At 34.3% G+C, this 21,563-nt stretch overlaps 2 protein-coding genes across 3 annotated transcripts in view; one reads left to right on the forward strand and one right to left on the reverse strand.

Annotated features, from left to right (window-relative positions):
- LOC119081762 (GATA zinc finger domain-containing protein 14-like) overlaps nucleotides 1–21,563 on the forward strand; it is a 63,291-nt gene that overhangs the window by 26,151 nt on the left and 15,577 nt on the right. The gene's annotated exons all lie outside the window — the stretch shown is intronic.
- LOC119081825 lies at nucleotides 13,226–14,639 on the reverse strand. Its single transcript, XM_037191063.1, has 2 exons — nucleotides 14,089–14,639; nucleotides 13,226–13,677 (listed from the first exon to the last, which is right to left on the reverse strand). The coding sequence occupies exons 1-2, from the start codon at nucleotides 14,389–14,391 to the stop codon at nucleotides 13,390–13,392; spliced, it is 591 nt and encodes a 196-aa protein (XP_037046958.1). The 5' UTR covers nucleotides 14,392–14,639; the 3' UTR covers nucleotides 13,226–13,389.

Below are 21,563 nucleotides of genomic sequence, written 5' to 3' on the forward strand. Positions count from 1 at the left end.
ATCGAATGAATAAGCAAAATCAATTTTGAAATGTTCGATCTTCTGCGGTTATTTTTATTTTGTTGTTCGAGAAATATATATTATATTATATACAATGTAAAAGTTACACGTACACAACATTTCGTTTCAAAGTTGGATGTACAGAAAGTGTTTATACATTTTGAATAGATGGGATACATGTAAGGTAAAACAAAAGCTGAAATTGAAAACAAAAAATGTTTCAGGTTATTTCTGATATATTGGTATCACCGGGTATCACATAACTCCTCTTCATACAGTCATTTGGAATGTACATTAATTCAGATTTGATTTTAAGTCAAGCCTAATATGAGTTAGTCATTTCGCGATCTTTGTAAATGAAAACTCAAATTCTTGCAATTATTTTGCAATTATTAAAATTGCTTTTATATGCTGCATGCGTCGAGAACCGTACTTTTCATGTTTCAAGCACTTCTTTTGACGCTCTACCTCATATAAAATTCATTACAGAACTCAGGATAAAAATGAAAGGTCTCGTTTTTGTGTGTTTTTTGGCCTCTGACCATCAGCTAGCATATGTTAGGAACAACGTTTTTCCTAAACGACATAGGAAATAAGCGACGAAGTCGCTATATTTAACACTAGTTAGGAAATCCAATTTTCATCCTACTTGCTGTATTGTCATTTTCAACGATAGAGTAAACGTTGTCAACGAACAAAATCGAAAAGGAATGGATACGACAACCAACTGATTGTTTTTTTTATTATATGACGTTTGCCGAGTTTGTTTCCCACTCAGAAGGCACTGGTCAGCAAGTTAATTGAATACCGCACCTATTGAGAAAGAGTAAAAATTCTGAAACCTTTTTTCTAGATAGACTCATGGAACTTAGTGACATATTTTTGGCCGAGACATTCTTCAAATCTTTGTTTCCCATTAAATGTAGATTATCATAGCATCTGAACCAAGCACTAGAACAAATTTTTCATTTTTTTAACGGAAATTTAGCCTCTTTAATATGATCTGCCACAAAATAAACAACATTTTTTGAACCGCCGCAAGTATAAATTTAATGAGAGCCTCCAAAGTAACACAAATTTAAAATTTTTAGTTCACTTTAAAACGTAGACAAGTAGGTCCAAACAGATTTATAGAAATTCGCACAAATAATTGTCAAATATTGTTCTTTAATGAAAATAGGTCAATAAACAATCAGGTTCAGATGCTATGAGATTATGTATGAATTTACATTTGCACATTTTAAACTGTTATGGCTTCATGGTAAAAAAATTTTTTGAAGTATATCTCGGCCAAGTTAACGTCACTAAATACTATTCGTCTTCATCTGTAGATTGTATCTTGATTACCTTGCGTCCTCATTTCGTAAGTGAAGATATCTAGTCATTTTTTTCAAACAAATATACTGATGAACCTGCAACATGGGGGATTTTCGCAGGTGACATCATCCATGCTTTCATAGCTGTACACAGACTTATATACGATAATGACACAATATATTCGCAGTGACATCACGAAAAGATATGTCTAGGTACTCTAGGGAGGACGTGACTAGGACGAATTTACTTCTTTTTTTTTGTTTGTGGCATTTATTTAAACATTCGTTCGACTAAGCCGTGAATGTACAATACAACACCAGCGGAAATTTTAAGCGTTTTCTTACTTCCAACTTATTGTATCCTAGGACCGTTGCCTATTTGCAGTGTTAAAATACCGCAACTGAGGATAAGCGTACCCTTAAAATACCCTTAATATGGTGTAAAGACCAAATGAACCAAGTCTTACTTACATTTCACATTTTTTTTTACATATTTCTTAGAATTTGAAGTATTACATTTTGAATTTAATTAGAACTTCTAGCACATTGTGTGCGACATTCACCTTTTAGGACCATATTAGGTGGATAATATTGGTGGGTTAAGGAGGCAGAAAAAAATGGAACCATTAAACATTCCTAAAATAGTTACAACAGTTATACAGGCAACAAGTATACATAAAGTATACAGGATTTATTGACACTTTAGTGTACACACTCTATAGGTTAACAAATGAAAATTTAACGAACTACAGCGTCATGATTCTCGCTATTTGTAATTAATTTCCATTATGCCAGCAGAAAATAAAAATGAAAATTTTTTCTATTTACATTGTAGCTGCAAATCAATCAAAATTCGCACAATAATTCATACTTGGCTGAAGGCACTAATATTGTGCTATGTTTAAAAGCTTTTAATTTAAAACTTCGATAACCAATAACAAAGGAGCAGAAATTCTATTCGGAATATTTACTGACCAATATAATTTAAGCACTTTATTGGTACTAAAATAACACAAAAAGCTTTGTTTCCCAAATCGAAACTATACCGCATAATATCGCTTTAGTCAAACAAAAGCCAGAACAAAAGGACTAAAATTGTACACGTATACCCGAATTTATCTAACTATATAGAGAGGTTACTATATCAATATGATGATATCAAAATCAATTTTATTTATTTACCCCCCTTGTTCCAACTCATACACACACAAAAAAAAATCGTACAAAACAAAAACGCGAACATAATACCTTACCCATTTACCATATTTATACGATATCACCGACTTTTCTTTTGTCTGTTTTATATGCAAAATGTATAATAAAATATTTTTGGTTAGATGGTTGGGAAAAATCCATTTTGTCATGGCATATTGTTATTTTATGATCCTTTAAAATATAATATTGTATGGTTTTTTGGTCGCATCGTCATTTTGTGTGTTGTTTTTGTGATTCGGCTAAATATACGAGGACATGTTTTCCCTCAACTTTTTTTGCCTTTGTTTAGATGTAGGATTAATATTATTATATTTTAACATGCGTAAGCGAAAATCAATGTCTGATTTACCTCGGCTTCTTCTCACTCTCGTTCACCCCATCCCATACACATTACATCATAATATCATATTCCATGTTCCATATGTACTTTTTCGGTTTGACAATATTGTCAAACCAATGCTACCGACTAAAATACTAAATGCATGCATTTCCACCACCCACCTACTGAGAACATCGTGTGCGGTGAATGGTGATGTAATTCTCTAAATGGCAACCAAAGCACCACGTACGGTCTGTTCACTGTTGTTCATAAATGTTGTAAATGTTTGTTTACCTACCTCATCTATTATGACATGTTAGTATTCATATGCCAAACACATTATTGTCATCTGTGCTTTTGTTCTACACACTGTGTAAGATACACTAACCGAACATGTTGATGTATCCCATACAAAATGTTTCGAAGCATTTTTATGTTTGGATGTTGCATCCCGTAGTAAGCACATACAGAAAGCGGCTGTGTTTCGTGTTCAATAATACATTTTCAATATGAATGAGTGGTCTAGTGTTGCCACAACTATGAAAACTTCTTAGCCTATACATAATTTATAATAAGCTTTCGGAATGGAAACATTAATAAAACATTTAGTCTGGCTATTTATACAGTGTGATACAGAATTAAAGTCTACTTATCCCACATCTTTAAAACGGTTTTCTATTCAGAGATTATTTTGATTGATTTATATTTTCTCACCATTTAAATGAGTACAATAAATTGGAAACGATCTTTTCTCAATAAAATGTTAAGCTTTTGAAATGTGGTGATTAGATATTTCGTTAGGTCTTACTTCGGAATTATATCAAAACAGAGTTTGTACGGCTCAAAGCGGTTCAAAGTATTTAATTAAATCGTTAGAAGTTTATTTAACTGTTTTGAGTGCGACGAATATTGACCTTGAACTCGGTCGGGGCTTTGAAAGAGCATTTTTGTACAGATGGTGCCATAGACATTTTTAGATTTTATTGATGGTTTTCTTCACCTAAAATATGAACTCAGCCTTCCAAGTACTCTGATTAGCCAAAAATTTCGAGTGAAAATAAAATGCTCAGTGTGTCAAAACGACAATTCTCATCACTCAAACCGAATTGTCTTTTGGGGCGTACGATACGTCCTCTCGACAAATTGAGGATTTCATTTTCACTCTGCATTCACTTCTAAAATTATCTCTTTGTATTGTAAAAAATACATAAAAGTCAGGGATTAATTTCGGGAAAACATTTTCCCTTAATTTCCAAAAATGTTTCTAATTCCCATTTTCTTAATATTGTAAAAATTAGAGAAAATTTATGAAAATGATGGAAAATATTATATCGAAAATAGTCCCTGGTATAAGTTCAAGGTTTCAAATTTTATTGTTCAATAACTCGACGATTGGCACTGTAAACTCGACAAAATATTTACGGTGTCACAGCGATGCGTGACTAAGTCTTAAAAAAACAAAAGATTTTCAATTTATTAATGAAGCTAATATTAAATTTATAATTAGTCACATTTACCATTTGTGCAATTTCTCACCATTTTCAAACCCTCCTCCACCGTCATCACGAAAAATTATGTAGAATGTTTCAAAAATCCTCCCGAAAATTCATTTCTAGCACACATAACAGATTTAATTAATCTCAAGTATGTTAAGCTATGCGACAGTTTAATTTTATGTATGCGTTCAGCTCATGCATGTAAAATTCTGAAAACTTGGAAAGCTCAATCTATATGTACCTTCGCTTCGAACAAAATTCATTTTAAAATATATGTAACCCCCCTTTTATTATTCACTCACTCACTATCACAGTGTCGCCAAATTTTTTTTTTCTGACACCTGAAATATTTCGTAAGATATGCAAGATAGAGAAAAATTTTGTTCTAGAGAGTTACGTAGAATTGTCGGCTGAATATATTGACCAAACTGAAAATTCAAGATGGCCGCCACTAAACCGGAAGTTGGTGTTTATTGCATTAAATACTCAAGATATAAGAAAATGTTGTTCTAGGAAGTTGCGTAGAATGATTCCCTTAATAAATTGAGGTATTTAGAAATTCAAGATGGCCGCCACTAAACCGGAAGTGGGTTGTTATTTCATTAAATATGCTAGATAGAAGAAAATTTTGTTCCAGGAAGTTGTGTAGAATGATTCCCTTAAAATATTGGGATAATTAGAAATTCAAGATGGCCGCCACTAAACCGGAAGTGGATTGTTATTTCATTAAATATGCTAGATAAACGACAATTTTGCCTCAGGAAGTTACGTAGAATAATTCCATGAATAAATTGATGTATTCAGAAATTCAAGATGGCCGCCACTAAACCGGAAGTGCGTAGTTATTTCATTAAATATGCTAGATAGAAGAAAATTTTGTTCCATGAAGTTGTGTAGAATGATTCCCTTAAAAAATTTGGATAATTAGAAATTCAAGATGGCCGCCACTAAACCGGAAGTGGGTAGTTATCTCATTAAATATGCAAGACAAAAAAAATAACGTTCTAGGAATTTGTGTAGAATTATTCCATGAATAATTGATGAGTTAGAAATTCAAGATGGCCGCTACCAAACCAGAAGTGGATACTTACTGCATGAAATAGTGGAGATAGAAAAAACTTTCTTCTAGGAAGTTGCGTATATTCCACAAATTGAGGAAGTGAAAAATCGTTACTTAGCCGAAAGTGTGTAATAATTTCAGCAAAATGGTTCATTTGAGAACATAACTCACACTTTCCTTTCGGTTAAGTTATAGATGAAATTATGCAATATACACAAACAATTGTTTTAAGAAATTGTGTGATATTTTAAGTTATTGGTCCCATATCTTTACAAAAGTAAGTTAACACATAGATGGCAGCAGCCAGTGAGGTCTATGTTTTAATCATTTGTTGATCGAATTGAGTTTAATGAGTCATCCACTAAATTTTTTGCATTCTTCTATCTAGAAAGTATACAAACTTAGAATAAAGTTAGTGAACTTGATCGCATATTGAATTAAGTGGATGACCTAGGCGCAACATTAAAACTAAAGAGAAAATTACATTAAAACGTTAAAATCAAATCAAAAGCAAATAATTTATTACTTGTTTATTTAAAAGCGAAAAAAAGGCTGCAAAGCGCAACCAGTAAAAAACGATCTTTTCAAAAACAAATATTTACAAATAAGGATTACGAATTCAAAGTACAAAATTAAAATGGAAATAAAATTCTAGGAAAATCATTAATGAAAGTAAGACTAATCAAAAATCGTACATGACCTAGGCGCAACAATTAAACTAAAGTGAAAATTACATTAAAACGTTAAAATCAAATTAAAAGCAAAAAAGGATAACGAATTCAAAGTACAAAATTAAAATGGAAATAAAATTCTAGGAAAATCATTAATGAAAGTAAGACTAATCAAAAATCGTAGATGACCTAGGCGCAACAATTAAACTAAAGTGAAAATTACATTAAAACGTTAAAATCAAATCAAAAGCAAATAAGGATAACGAATTCAAAGTACAAAATTAAAATGGAAATAAAATTCTAGGAAAATCATTAATGAAAGTAAGACTAATCAAAAATCGTAGATGACCTAGGCGCAACAATTAAACTAAAGTGAAAATTACATTAGAACGTTAAAATCAAATCAAAAGCAAATAAGGATTACGAATTCAAGGTACAAAATTAAAATGGAAATAAAATTCTCGGAAAATCATTAATGAAAGTAAGACTAATCAAAAATCGTACATGACCTAGGCGCAACAATTAAACTAAAGTGAAAATTACATTAGAACGTTAAAATCAAATCAAAAGCAAATAAGGATAACGAATTCAAAGTACAAAATTAAAATGGAAATAAAATTCTAGGAAAATCATTAATGAAAGTAAGACTAATCAAAAATCGTACATGACCTAGGCGCAACAATTAAACTAAAGTGAAAATTACATTAAAACGTTAAAATCAAATCAAAAGCAAATAAGGATAACGAATTCAAAGTACAAAATTAAAATGGAAATAAAATTCTAGGAAAATCATTAATGAAAGTAAGACTAATCAAAAATCGTAGATGACCTAGGCGCAACAATTAAACTAAAGTGAAAATTACATTAGAACGTTAAAATCAAATCAAAAGCAAATAAGGATTACGAATTCAAGGTACAAAATTAAAATGGAAATAAAATTCTAGCCAGCATCAGCAGTACCTTTAATGAGGAGAGATATGCATGAACCGAAATATTTTTATTTGAAAAATGTCTTTTTGTGACGGTTAGTGCATAACTCTCCTCAAATATGAAAACAAAACTTAGAACTAAAACTAAATTAACAATCGGATTTCCATAACAGCTTGTCCGAACACGAGTCCACCTGAAAATAATAAAAGAAATTAGTAAAAGTTAGATTATTTGAGAATAAAACGAAAATCAATTATCCATCTCGACTTCAGATTCGTCGTCGTCGGAGTAGGAGTCGTCGGAGTCGGTGTCGTCGAAGTCGGTGTCGTCGGATTCGCGGTCGTCTGCTTCTTCAGCGTCGTCGTCGTCGTCGCACTCTTCATAGTGATGGTCTTCTTCTAAATGTAATCTATCTAAGGTTTCGGTGAAGTCTTCTGTCAATCCATCCTCATTAATGTCCATTTCTGTTGCGTCCAAATCCTCGGTGTCCCCTTCCTCATAACATCTAGAGGCTGGCTCGTCCGGTGCTTGCAATAGGCTCAAAACATCATGTGGAATGTTTTTCCTAAATCGTGACTTCTGTCTATTTTGCAAACCAAAACTTGCGACAATGGGGTCTGAGGAGTCGAGGGCTCGATTGAAGACGTCCTCGAGATTATTTTTACGACTGTTCTTCCTTGCGTGAAATAGACGGTTATGTCGGTAGAGCTTATTGCAGGACTCTGACGCATCTTCTGCCAAAACTCCAACAGTAAGATCGTTAGCCAGCATTATGTCGCGGGAATGAATGAGAACTTTGTGGATGGATTGAGGTAACGGGAACCAGTAATATTTCTTGATATAACGTCGTGCTGTTTCCTTGCAAAAATTATGAAAACGTTCGATGTTTAGTGGCAATTGGCATGATAGAGCAATCAGGATCACTCTGATGTTGTTGATTAATTTTTTAGACACTCCCAGTATCTTTGACAATTCTAGTGGCTTTGAGAAAGCGACTCGACATAGATTTCCGTTATTGGAGTTTCCCGCACCTCTTGCCGATGGAAAATCTACTCTAAGTCCCAATATTTTCCTGAATCGCTTTTGCAACAGTTGTTTACGGAGCTTCACCTTTTGTTTCAGCTTATATCCACGTATTTGCCATTTATATATTCCCTTTCTGTACGAAAGATGAAGTAGCCACTCGAAGGAACGAATCCATAAATGTAGAACACTAAGTCCATAATTCAAAGTGCCATCCTTCGGTTTGAAGCGAATCTCCATATTGTCTAGGTTGTTGAACTGTTTTGGAGTCGCGCTACAAATGCAGCAACGTTGCTTAGACTTTGTTTTCGTGATGGTTGCTAAAGTCTTTCCGTCTATCATCGTCAGATAGAGTTCATAGTCAAGCTCTATTTGTACACCTGCGATCGTGACTATAAATGGTTTGAGTGCTGCTATCTCGGATTGAACGATACCTATCTCGCTCAGACAAAAGTCATCTGTCTCTTTGGCAAAGTGGAGACGCATGGGCCGGCAGAATCGAGGTGACTGGGGTGTTGAGTTATTCCATATAATCGTTTTGTAGTCATCTGTTGTAGTCATCCTTAGTGGCACGAGAGTCGTTGCAAAAAAATTTGCATCACTACTTGTCGTTGATTCTACGTTCACATACTTCTGATTATACTGTGAATGGTCTGACGAACCATCACAGCCCCATTTAACTTGTAGTTTTACTGGTATTTTATTGATGTCGTTGTCATCTCTCAATTTCATAAGAACTGGCTCTTGCAATAGTAACAAACGGTAGGCAGTGTGATTTAATAACTGTTGTAAAGGCAGAGTTGCAGACACATCATTAACATTGCATTTTTCAGACGGACGACATTCATTTTTTGCCTCTGCCACTTTCTTATACGACGGAAATATATTGGACCCAAACTCCTTTGAAATTAGTCTGGTATTCGTGTACTGTGATGTTGTCAGCTTGTTGTCCAAAAGATACGTAAGTCCTCGCAAAGGTTCTATTTTTTTGGGCGTCACCATTGATTTTTCTGCCTTTAGCAGACTGCGTATTTGTGTTGCCGTATTGTTATCCTTGTACAAGAGTTTTAATACATACTCCAAGTCCGTTTTATTCGAATCCTTAGCACTTTTTGCTGCTGCAAGAAGCAGCTTGCTAACCCCTTGCCCTGTATGTATTAATTCTTCCGCTCTGCGGCTTTTCTGTCGTTCTGAGAGCACTTCGAAACTCTTCTTCTTTTGAGTACTTCCTCGCCGCCCTCCACCCACAGACATTATAGATGGTGGAAGCTGAAATGTATAATTACAATGGTATAGAACAGGGAAGGAGAGGTCCACGTGATGTTGCACCCTATTGTCCATAAACGGCATTAAATACTTTTAGAAGTTTTTTTTGGTTCACTATTTATTTTTTCGAAACCCCGACCCCGAATTTAAGGTATTTAGGGTCAGGTGAAGGTCGCAAAATTTGTAAACAAATTCACCTGGCCTTAAATGGTGGACACTTAACTTTTCGTAAAATCAATTTAAAAATCCTTGGGCCAAACGAGTCAAAAATTAAATACAGTTCACCCTACTTGCACAGAAAGATTCTTTTGAAAAACAGCCTAGAAGCCAAAACCACTTTCAAAAACATAGCTAACGCCGACCCGTACGAAACACCTATTCCTATCAAAAGCCTTTACTGTGAAACTCTTCATTTCTTTTACTTAATTCTCTACTGAAAAGCTATTCGCCCTTTAAAATCACTTACATTATCTTTCTTTGCCTTGTTAGCATATACAAATAAATTGCCGGAGGCAATATAGACAGCCCCGTACGAAGTCAACTTTCATAAATTCCTATTTAAACAGCTATATACCGCTATATTTACCTATATTTTCCTATAAATAAACATTTCACAGATGAATATGCTATTATATAGCTCTATATGCCTGTATATAGCTCAATATAGGTGAATATAGATATATATATAGATGTCCATATATGTAATGCCTGAAACACCCCACACACATAACAAATTATTTCCATGTTAACAGAAACCTCTACGTACCATTTTTCCCAAGATATATCACTTTTATTAAAATCCAATATGGCCACCGGCAGCCATTTTGTTAGGAGACCGGAAATTTTACCGACGCTTTACATTCGTTAATACCTTTCAAACAAAAAAAATTCATGAAATTCGGTCAAAATTTACTCGAGATATTGACAAAATACTCCACGTTCACTGTACGACCGAGTAGCCAGATAAGAGCTCACTCCAAGAGACCTAGCTCACGCTCCGGAGAACATAATTTCAAAAAAAAAATTCCCTGATTGGTACGGTCAATATCTATCTAATAAAGCTAAAACAGACGAAATATGTTGAAATGTGGCCGACCTACAAGCAAAAACTGTGCCTGTTTCACACCAAGGGGTCCAACTCACGAGTCGGTCATCCGATTTCCATAAACTTTTTATTTGTCGATCGGTATTGTAAATACCTTTTATTTGACGTATCACTTACAAGTGTAACGTTTGAATGTCCGGATATATCTTCAAAAAACCGTAAAGCACTTATTGGGCCACAACAGCTCGGGAAGGGTCGATCCAAAATCACTCATCTTCGAACTTAGCCTGTCTTTTGACATTACCAAACGGGAAAAAAAAGAATTTTCAAAATCGGATGCGTTTTACTGAAGTTATCGTGCAGACGGACAGACGGACAGACGGACATTTTTTTTCTTCACTGATTTGGCATCTCTAGACAACCACAATAGGTTTCCCCTTACTCAGGGAGTCCAATTCGACATGTTACGGATGTATGCGTTAACGCATAAGACCCCAGTACTTCGTACGGGTCTAAAAATTCTTCGAAGCTTGTGTGGCTGGTGATCAAAAACCGAAAACTTGGATTTTTCTTAACAAAATTGCTCCAATTACACAAGCCGTATAGGGTCGTGTGGTGTGTCATTGGAAAGGTAATCACATGCACTATTGAGCCGTATATGTATTTATTGGGTTTAAAATTCATCCACACTGAAATACGTGCAGTTGAAGTTTTCAACCGAAAAAGACTGAGAACTTACACAGTTCTTACAGAAGTTTCTCGAGGTAAACGAAACGTACATGGTCGTGTGGGATGTCATTGGAAAGGTAATTCGATGTATTTTCGGGTATTATGGGGTTTGGATGCATATGCGCTAAAAAAGAACAATTTATCAGTTCAACTTCTATTTCATCGTAGATGCATCCAAACCACATGGAAAGCACCTTTCAAATGATACCCCACACGACCATGTACATTTTGTGTAACTCGAGAAGTTTCTGTAAGAATAGTGTAAGTTTGCGGTTGAAAACTTAACTGGACATATTTCAATGTGGCTGAATTTTAAAACCAATAGGTCCCTATTCGGCTCAATAGTACATGTGATTACCTTTCTAATGACACCCCACACGACCCTGCCAAATTTGAACCGATTTCGACTCCTTTCGCTTTAATAGATAGGTATTGACCACAATCAGGGGAAAAAAAAGTTTATGAAATTAAGTTCACCGGAGCGTGAGCTAGGTCTCTTGGAGTGAGCTTTTATCCGGCTACTCGGCCGTACAGTGAACGTGAAGTATTTTGACAATATCTCGAGTAAATTTTGACCGAATTTCATGATTTTTTTTTGACAGGTATTAACAAATGTGAATTGTCAGTACTATTTCCTAACAAAATGGCTGCCGGTGGCCATATTGGATTTTAGTAAAAGTGAAATATCTTGGTAAAAATGGTACTTAGCCAGTTTCTGTTAACATATAAGTAATTGGTTATGTGTGGGGTGTTTCAGGCATTCCATATATGGACATCTATGCATAACTATATACAGCTATATTGAGCTATATACAGGCATATAGAGCTATATAATAACATATTCATCTGTGAAATGTTTATTTATAGGAAAATATAGGTAAATACAGCGGTATGTAGCTGTTTGAATAGGAATTTATGAAATTTGACTTCGTACGGGGCTGTCGATATTGCCTCTGGCAATTTATTTGTATATGATAACAAGGCGAATGGGTTTTCAGTAGAGAAGAAAATGAAGAGTTTTACATTAAAGGCTTTTGATACGAATAGATGTTTCGTACGGGGCGGCGTTAGCTATGTTTTCTTGAGCTATTGCCGAAAAACTGTTTTCGGTACTCTCTAACGTGTCTCTACTTTTGAACACTTTTCACAGAAAATATTTGTATTTCGAAAAAGTGAAAGATTCGTGTTTGCTAGAATTGAAAGACGAATCCAAGAAGCTATCACTCATTAAAATTAGAGACCGCTTGTTTCCCAATCACCTGAAGTCTTGGCGATATGACTCTTAAGTCCGATGCGAAGTAGTGTGTAAGCTAGGTGGCATGATCGCACGAGTTACTTATGTAGAAACATGATCTTAAGATTACTTTTTGACATAACAAGACCACTCCACATCTGCTTACGCTATAAATATATATATATAGAAAATGGTTTTGTTATGTCGAAAAATAGACCTAAGACGATTTGCTCCTGAATAAGTAATTTGCAAGGTAATGCCATTCAGTACGACCTGCTTTACGTTTTATATTGAGTTTCGAGTCATTATTTTGTAAGACAACCTGTCTTAATTATCGAAAAAAAATGTTAAGCTAATCACTACACTCTCAGCAAACTACACTCGGACCCCCTAAGAAATACATTTTCGATGATAACTTTTCATTCGAATTATTTTTGAAAAAAGTGGGCTCAAAAGTTTCGTTAGCCACTGGAATTGTCCAGATTGATTGATGGAATGTACTCCGATAAAACTCAAAACTCCTGAAACTTGTATTTTTTTTTTTTATATTTTTTGAAATTTTGAGTTCTACATCAATCTTGACAATTCTGGCTATCGAAACTTTATATGTTGCTGCACCAAATGATGAAGCCTCTTTTTTCAAAAGAAAATCGAATCAAAAGTTATCATCGAAAATATATTTTCATAGGAGTAGTGTAGATTTTTCTTAAAAGCATCATCTCTTGAATTAATGTTATTGATACGTAAACTGATGTTGACCTCTTCTGTATTTCATTAAACAATTAAAATTAAATAAAAGTACTTTGAGAAGGCATCTCCGAACAGTCGACTTAAAATATAATTTACATTTTTAGAAGTCACGCTACCTGAGCTGGAACAAAAAAAACAAGTATATCGATCAAAGCCGAATAAAATAAATTTTATTGAAATTAATCAATTTGCTTCTCCATTACTCGAGACACCATGTTTTGTGTGCCGAAAATGTTGTTTGTTTGTTTGTCAGAAAAAAAATATTAAAAATTACGAGCACGAAGAAACTCAAGGGGGATGTTAAGAACAAAGAGTGGTTTCCTACTCGAAGGAAACTAATTATTTTGCTTCACTCTCTCTTTTTTATTTCTGTCTTTGAGCAGACCACGAATCTCGCCCGCACATCTCTCATCTTTATACAGCAGTTTGAGAACGTATGCCAAGTCGGTACGTTTGGATATTTTTGCTGCTTTTGTTGCTGCGAGTAGTAGCTGGTCTAAGTCCAAACAATCGAGCTCTTTCACCCGCCGTTCTTTTTGTCGCTCGGAAAGCTCCCCGAATTTTTTTTTTTGTTGGGTGCTGCCTTTCATACGGCTGCTTTCTGACATAATTGATTGTGGCAGCTAAAATATGAGAAAAGCTACTAAAGTGATCTGAAATTTTATGCAGACGACTAACCGACACCAGTATGATACCTTAACTTATGAATGCACTAGTCATTTTAGGTAAAAATGTAGAATCTGTTAAATACAAGCATGTAAACGATCATTTTTGTGTGATTATTATGATGAAGCGTTGCAAACTGAATTACATTTTCAAGCGATTTGCATGCATAGCTCTATGGACGAATACTCAGATAAAAATGTGTGCAACTCAGACTTCACATAACTTTACAACCTAAGTAATATGTTCAAGCGATTTACATGCATAGCTTAGCTATATAGATGAAAATTCAGGCAAAAATTTATGAAACGGCCCCAAATGCGAGAAGCCGTTTATGGACATGAATGCAACTACACAGACAATATATTTACCGGTAGTGTCAAATGAATCCATTCTTCAAACTTGCGCTCAAAATGTTCCCTGGATTTTGCCTTTGACTCTCGCCACTTTTTGAAGAAAGTTGTTTCCATTGAGCCAACTTTGTTAATTACGATATCCTGTAACTTCTTCGATAAATTTGTATTGGGGATGTTCTCCAAAACGAACTGGACACCTCTATCGATTCTTTCGACACGTTCGGAAATTAAGCTTTCACGATCACTCTGGTCCCGGTCGATCACAAAGAATTTTGCGATAATGTTTTTGTAAATCAATTCACTCGTCGTCGACGCCATTACGGTCTTTAAATACCAACCGAATTCAACACGCACCGCGTTTAAAAAATGGAATTCACGAAAAATGTACTCGAAATTAAATACGATTTCAAACACAACAAACAAACGCGTTCAAACTAAACGGTTTGTTTAGTATTCAAAAATACTGTTTTTAACTATAAACACAGCAAACAAAGTTTTTTTTTACGGAATACAATTTTATTTGGGAACGAACGGTCAATTTCATGTTCGAATGAATAATGTATTGAGTGAGAAGAGAGAAGGCCAGATCATTATGTTCGCGTTCTAGGGTCGTCATCATTCGATGAGAATTGTCTGTGGAAGGGTTGCACAATCATCTCTCACCGAATTAGTTTTGTTTTCAGCTCAAAACTCCTTGAAGAATAACTGCACAATAATCGAGTTTAAAAAGGGAAATAGCTAAGGGAAAGAGGTGTTAGTCGCGAAATTAAAAGTAATAAACGACTAAATGAAGCGTAGTAATCTCTAAAGGTGTGAGAATTCGGTTGCAACTCTACGTAGGCGTAGGTAACATAAACAATTACAAGTCGACCCTGCATTACCAAACTGCTCTCTCAGTATTTGTGAGATTAGTGTGCATTATATCTGGATGCTCTTTTGACAATAAGTGAAATTGTATGATTTTGCGTTTGATTGTAAATTATTTTTTTAAGTATCGGTGATACTGTGAGAAGGCACAGGGAGCATCATAGAATTTAGAAAAGACAGTTGAACTGTTGAATAGTCGCCAAAAACCGAATCGCCAAAACATGTTTTCCTTGTACAAAGTGAGATGTTCCTTATACGAAATGCTACAGAAAGCCATAGCATAGGAACATCTTCCTTTTACAAAATGTAACATCATCGTTTCATGTCCTAGCAGAAGACTTTTCGACAAGAAAGTTGGTGGAGGAAAACAATTTTAGCGATTTTTTAGGAGATACTTCACGACTGTCTAGCGACCAATTCAGCTCCACTGCACTGACTGGCGAACCGTTTGCATCATTTGGCGAGCACTTTCTGTGAAGTGGCGAAAAATTAGTTAGTCGATATAAAATGCTCGCCACTATAATTTATTTAGTTCAAATGACCAGTCATTCGCCAGGTACTTAGGGGCTATCCATAAATTACGCACACTTTGTTCTCAAATATTTCCTGGAATAACGACACAATTTTATATAATATATTCAACAAGCAATTTTAGGCACCTTCTTGTATCTTGAGTATTTAGGGGCCATCCAGAAAGGACGTCCGCACTATAGGGTGACGGGGGCTCGCCTAAGTGTGACCGCCATACATTTGTGTATAGTGGAAAAGTGCAGACAATGGGGAGGGGGGGTCTAAAATTCCAGAAAAATCGCGAACGTTCTTTATGGACGGCCACAATTAATGCAATAACTACCCACTTCCGGTTAAGTTATACAGCTTCTCTTGGAAAAAAATGTGTTTTATATCTTGAGTATTTAATGCAAGTTAATGCGGTTAAGAGGCTGCCATCTTCAATTTCTAACTTCGTCAACATATTCAAGTAACCATTCTACGCAAATTCCCAGAATTTTTTTTTCTTATATTTTGAGTATTTAATGCAATAACTACCCACTTCCGGTTTAGTGGCGGTCATCTTGAATTTCTAATTATCCCAATTTTTTAAGGGAATCATTCTACGCAACTTCCTGGAACAAAATTTTCTTCTGTCTAGCATATTTAATGAAATAATAATCCACTTCCGGTTTAGTGGCGGCCATCTTGAATTTCTAATTATCCCAATTTTTTAAGGGAATCATTCTACACAACTTCCTGGAACAAAATTTTCTTCTATCTAGCATATTTAATGAAATAACAACCCACTTCCGGTTTAGTAGCGGCCATCTTGAATTTCTAAATACCTCAATTTATTAAGGGAATCATTCTACGCAACTTTCTAGAACAACATTTTCTTATATCTTGAGTATTTAATGCAATAAACACCAACTTCCGGTTTAGTGGCGGCCATCTTGAATTTTCAGTTTGATCAATATACTCAGCCGACAATTCTACGTAACTCTCTAGAACAAATTTTTTCTCTATCTTGCATATCTTACGAAATATTTCAGGTGTCAGAAAAAAAAAATTTAGCGACACTGTGCTATGGCATGAAATGTGTGAGTGGTGTAATTTTTTCTTTTTCGTCTTCATTCAACTAGATTCTTCTCATATAATGTACGATATAACCGAACATCGAAATGACTGGCATGGAGTATGAAAGATAATATGCGAAGCAAGAAAAGCGTATTATTAAGTACACGAACGAATTTGCGGCTGAATTTGAATTACTCTTGTCAAAGTGTATTAGATGTAGAATTTGTTCTACATGATATTTCAGAATTTAAATTTCCCACTTGCAATTCACTCTCTATTTTACTCAATTTACTTTAAAATGTTAAGCTTCTGATTTTGGGAAAGGTAGATTCTACTGAATCATTCCAAAAAAAAGTGGGAAAAGAACTTTGAGACTAAGAAGTCGCCTTCTCTTTTGTTGGTAAATTTACAGAATCTACTGAAATTTACCAGAATTTAAGGAAATTTACCAAAACATTGCTTTGGTAAATTTAGGTAAATTTCAGTAATCTCTGTAAATTTCGGTAAATTCTGTAAACAAATCTACCAATAATAGCCCCTGGCTCTCGTTGTAGGGAAAAGAAGTTATAAAGCCAAAATAAAATCTATAATTTATCAGATAAATTTTATCTTAAAAAAAATGTTTATTTCCTTGTAGCTATCATTAGCTACAAACGATTGTAATCAGTGTGCCTGTTTGTAAAACTATTCGTCTTAACTAGCTCGATTAGCAAATTACATTGCACAAGAAACGAAAGTTAATAATCCCGGCAACAAGATACTGTAAAATTATCAGATCTTTGGTACGATTATATTAGCTCACTAAAGTTCTGACATATTTCACAGAATTTTCATAACATAGTTTCGTTAATGCATTAGCTGAGTGGAATAAATAATCTGAAATTTTGTTTGTAACTCTTAGGTAAAACTTCGATTTATGCATAAAGTTCAGTATATCTATTTTCAAATGTTATGAACGGCGTCGTCAAGCGTTATATATTCATTTCCAGTTAAACGGAACGGTTCTGTACTCTAAGTTGTTCATATTCACATTTCTTAATATAAATCCTTGATAACTTACTCATTCGAACGATTAAAGCTTGAGTTGATGGAACATTTAACTGTCATCTAAATCATGATACAATCGCAATTTATTTTATCTAAACACTGGACTGTGTATCCTAGAAACAACATCAGTCATTTCATTTAATATACCGAACATAAAAAAAAATCCAATTCCTTTTCACATCAATTTAATCTTCCGGAATATTGGCTAGATAAGTTACTAAACGATGTCATAACTATTGTTTTTCGCTGAGAACGACAAAAGGATAATTCAATGTAGAGTATCGATAAAAGCGGAAAATCTAAAAACAGTGAACACGACATTTATGTGTGAACAGCATTCGTATACACATGGATATTATATATAGGCAATGGTGAAACTTTGCAACAATATTGTGAAAGGGAGTTCTCTCGTTCGAGTTCGAACGTAACACTGGAAAAGACGAAGGAAAAAATTATTTCCTATAAAAGTTGAAAGTAGTAAAGCGAGTGTTTTTTATAGCTGTAAATGGGCCGAGATATTGAATTTATTGCAGTCATCCTAATAGAAGTGGTTGGAATTGATGGTACGGGATCTTATCACGTATTACGTTCAGTTGCTTAACATAACGGAACCAGAAATTTTTACACATATTTTACTGATAATGAGTGAAATCGGGAAAATGTAACGGTTGTTCGATTGGATTATGGGCGTAAGGTAGAAGGTCTACCGTCGTTTTCATAAAAATGTGTGTAGTAGAAAAGTCATTCCCAGCCGTAAATTTTCCCATTCAGCATACCTGCCAGGCCAAATAAGCTAAAAAATATATTTTTATACCAGCTACGTCTCAAGGTATGCCTCCTCGAAAGTCGTGACAGTAATCTCTTTTCGGTCATATTTGAAGTTTATGGAAAATTAAAAATCTTGCGGGTTGGACATTAGCGTTGAATAAGCTGACTCTGCATTCAATTATATTCCATGTACCATGTTCGACGCCCGCAGGCTATAGTTATAGTTATTAAAAGTTATTTTCCTAACGCATGTTAAAATGCTTTTTTTAGCAAATGAGAGGAATCGAATTCGCTAAAAAGCGTTTAGTATAAAGTTAACAACGTTTTTTCTAAACGACGGGAAAAATAAGCGACGAAGTCGCTATATTTCAACATTAGAAAGGAAATCCATTACATAACTCGGGATAAACAAGAAAAGTCTCGATTTCGTTTGTTTATTGACCTCGGCTACGCCTCGTATCAACAAAATTCAGACGAAAGCTCTACTTTTCATCAAGCATCCACAAAAAGTCGACTGTCACACCCTTTATAGAATATATTTGCACCCATTTCATAACAAATCTAATTATTCAAAAGCTATCACAGTTTAATTAATTGGCCATGTGTTAACGAAACTCAACCGAAATAACATCTAAACTTTTCGAACCGGATGAGTGATGGCTCAACTTCATTGCAACTTGCAACTGCAATTGTATTCTGCGATAGAAACATTTTTTTTGTTGCTCGCAGACCATAATCAAAACAGAGTCAAAACTTTTGTAGATCTCAATTTGTTTCACCATTATCGGGCAATATAAACACGCTATATTCGGCGCCCGAAACACATTTGTTTGCTTTCATCTAGGATATGCTGATGTTGTATAGTTTCGGGTTGATTTTCATTTCGAAGAAACATTTTCGATGTACAAACAATATGTATACACATATACAATATACGTGTGCAGTACACACAAAGAACGAATACATTCGCCATTCAGTGGAATATATATTTTCATCTCGTAATTTCGTCAGTACATAATGTGCATATGAAGCCAGTACGTGAAAGTGTATATATTACATTCTAGTTCGAACAACATGACTGTGTATTATTATTTTTACTATGCCCGGTCGGAAGCTTTCATCCGAGATTGAATTGTTTATTCAAAAACTTGGTGCACAGCTCCCATGTTTTCTGGTGTGGTGGAAAATTCATCCGAAAACATACAGCAATTGTTCGTCACATAATAACGATTTTCTTCATATTTTTTTTTTTCGGTTATAAAATGTAATAACAAGTCTAGGGGTCGATGAAAAGCTTCAAACAAAAAAGAAACCCAAAACCATTATCACCGACTTTTTTCCCCTTGTGCAAGTTTTCTCTTTTACGTTTCATGTAGTCGACGGTTCTACGTTCAGTTATAACAATGTCTATACTGTATGCCGTGTATACGAATTGTGAACATTATCGCAGGAATAGCCCACAGATCTTTTATGTTTTGACCTTTTTTTCATTAATAATATCGTGAATATCCAGTTATAAGAATAATAAGATGTCTGATTCACAATGGAGTAACGACAAAATGAAGGAGAAAAGAGGAAAACATTTTTTAAATTAAATTAGTGAGGAAGTAGAATTTACTGTATCTATCAATAAGGTACATCAGATACTACCAGTTGCTACTGATAAGTACGACAAAAAACGATGATGTCAATTGTCTGCAATGGTGTAAAGAGTTTGTTAAAACTATGGAAGTAAAAGACTCTGCACCAAATATCTTGCAACAATTTAAACAAAAGAAGTTGAAGTAACAGATTTTTTGACATTGTGACACACTTCCATTTCCAAAACGATTCTGAATCCATAGTCGTGCATAGTGCAGCGACAACGGTATTGGTACCCGGAAATGTCATATTCCAACCTTTAGCGGTTCGAATTCAGAGTAGTTTTGACGCCGAGGGCTCAAGGCCACTTGATGCATATAAAAACCATCCCGAACAAAAATAGGTCCGATTCTAAGGAACAGATTTTCTAAAGAATCGGCCTGCCAGTCATATTCCAAATCAAAACGCTAAAATAAGTTTAAAGTTTACATAATTACAAAATTTCATCCGCTCTGTTTCCCGAATAATACAAAAATTATGAAGCGGAAGAAATTCATGAACCCCTAACTGGTTGTCGTCAGACTACCGATTTTGTGGACTACTGCGTGGAAAATTAAAATCCCCTATAATTAAACTCTTTACATTCTGTTGATTTTCTCATAAATTTTATCTGATTACGATTCTGATATCAATTCTATCATCCAACAAAATGTGAAACCATTTTTCGACTAATTTTTATATGCATCTCAAGCACACAAACTTTGCGTTTTCCAAGCAAACAAGATCATCTTCACTCTGTGCAATATAATAATATTATGTATACGTACATGAACCACACAAACCTAAACAAAACTTTTGAAATGAAAATGTGAACGAAGTTAATTTCCGTTACCATTTTCTATTCGAAGCGCACTAGAGCAACGTGTCGAAGAGCATTTTTCCATATCCAACTTTACTGTGTTGACGATTATAGATAGATATATACTTGAGATGTTTATGTGTATGAACCTTAACGCTCCTCATTCGTCGACTGCAACTAACTCGTACATGAATTTATTTTAAATGAAAAATAAATAATACAGAGAGAAAAAATCAAAGGAAATGACTGACACTTTTCTTTTTGATGGAAGAAAACTCCCATATTCGCTTTTGTATTGAAAATTCAATGAAACAACAATTTTATGTATGGAGAGGAAAGAACAGATTTTAGTTTTTTAATTAAACTTTTTATTAACTTTTTACTTCTATGCATGTGGAAATTCGAAATTAATTTCAGTATTTTTTTTCTCTACTTTCTATGGTTAAGTGTGAAAATGAATTTTAATTTTTTAAATGAAGCAAGTTTTTATAAATTGCATTTTTTGTCGTGAATGCAGGCAGACTATATTAGTTTATTTATAACATGGAAAAAATGATTTATGTTTTACGATTCATTTTCATTCATTATTGTAAAGTAAATCGGAAGTGCCTGTCTCTTTTACATACGCTAATTAGAGATGAAACTACTGAGTGTTGGTTCCAAATTTTCTTTTATACTATACAAGAATCTCTCAGACATTTCTTACTGACAATCACCATCAATTAATGATGATCTTTAGTTGTGGTGATCTTAAATAGCAAAACTTATAGTAAAGCTAAAGAAGTACTAGATTTGGTAT

This window comes from Bradysia coprophila, unplaced genomic scaffold (genome assembly GCF_014529535.1).
Source record: "Bradysia coprophila strain Holo2 unplaced genomic scaffold, BU_Bcop_v1 contig_358, whole genome shotgun sequence".
NCBI classification, from domain to species: Eukaryota; Metazoa; Arthropoda; class Insecta; order Diptera; family Sciaridae; genus Bradysia; species Bradysia coprophila.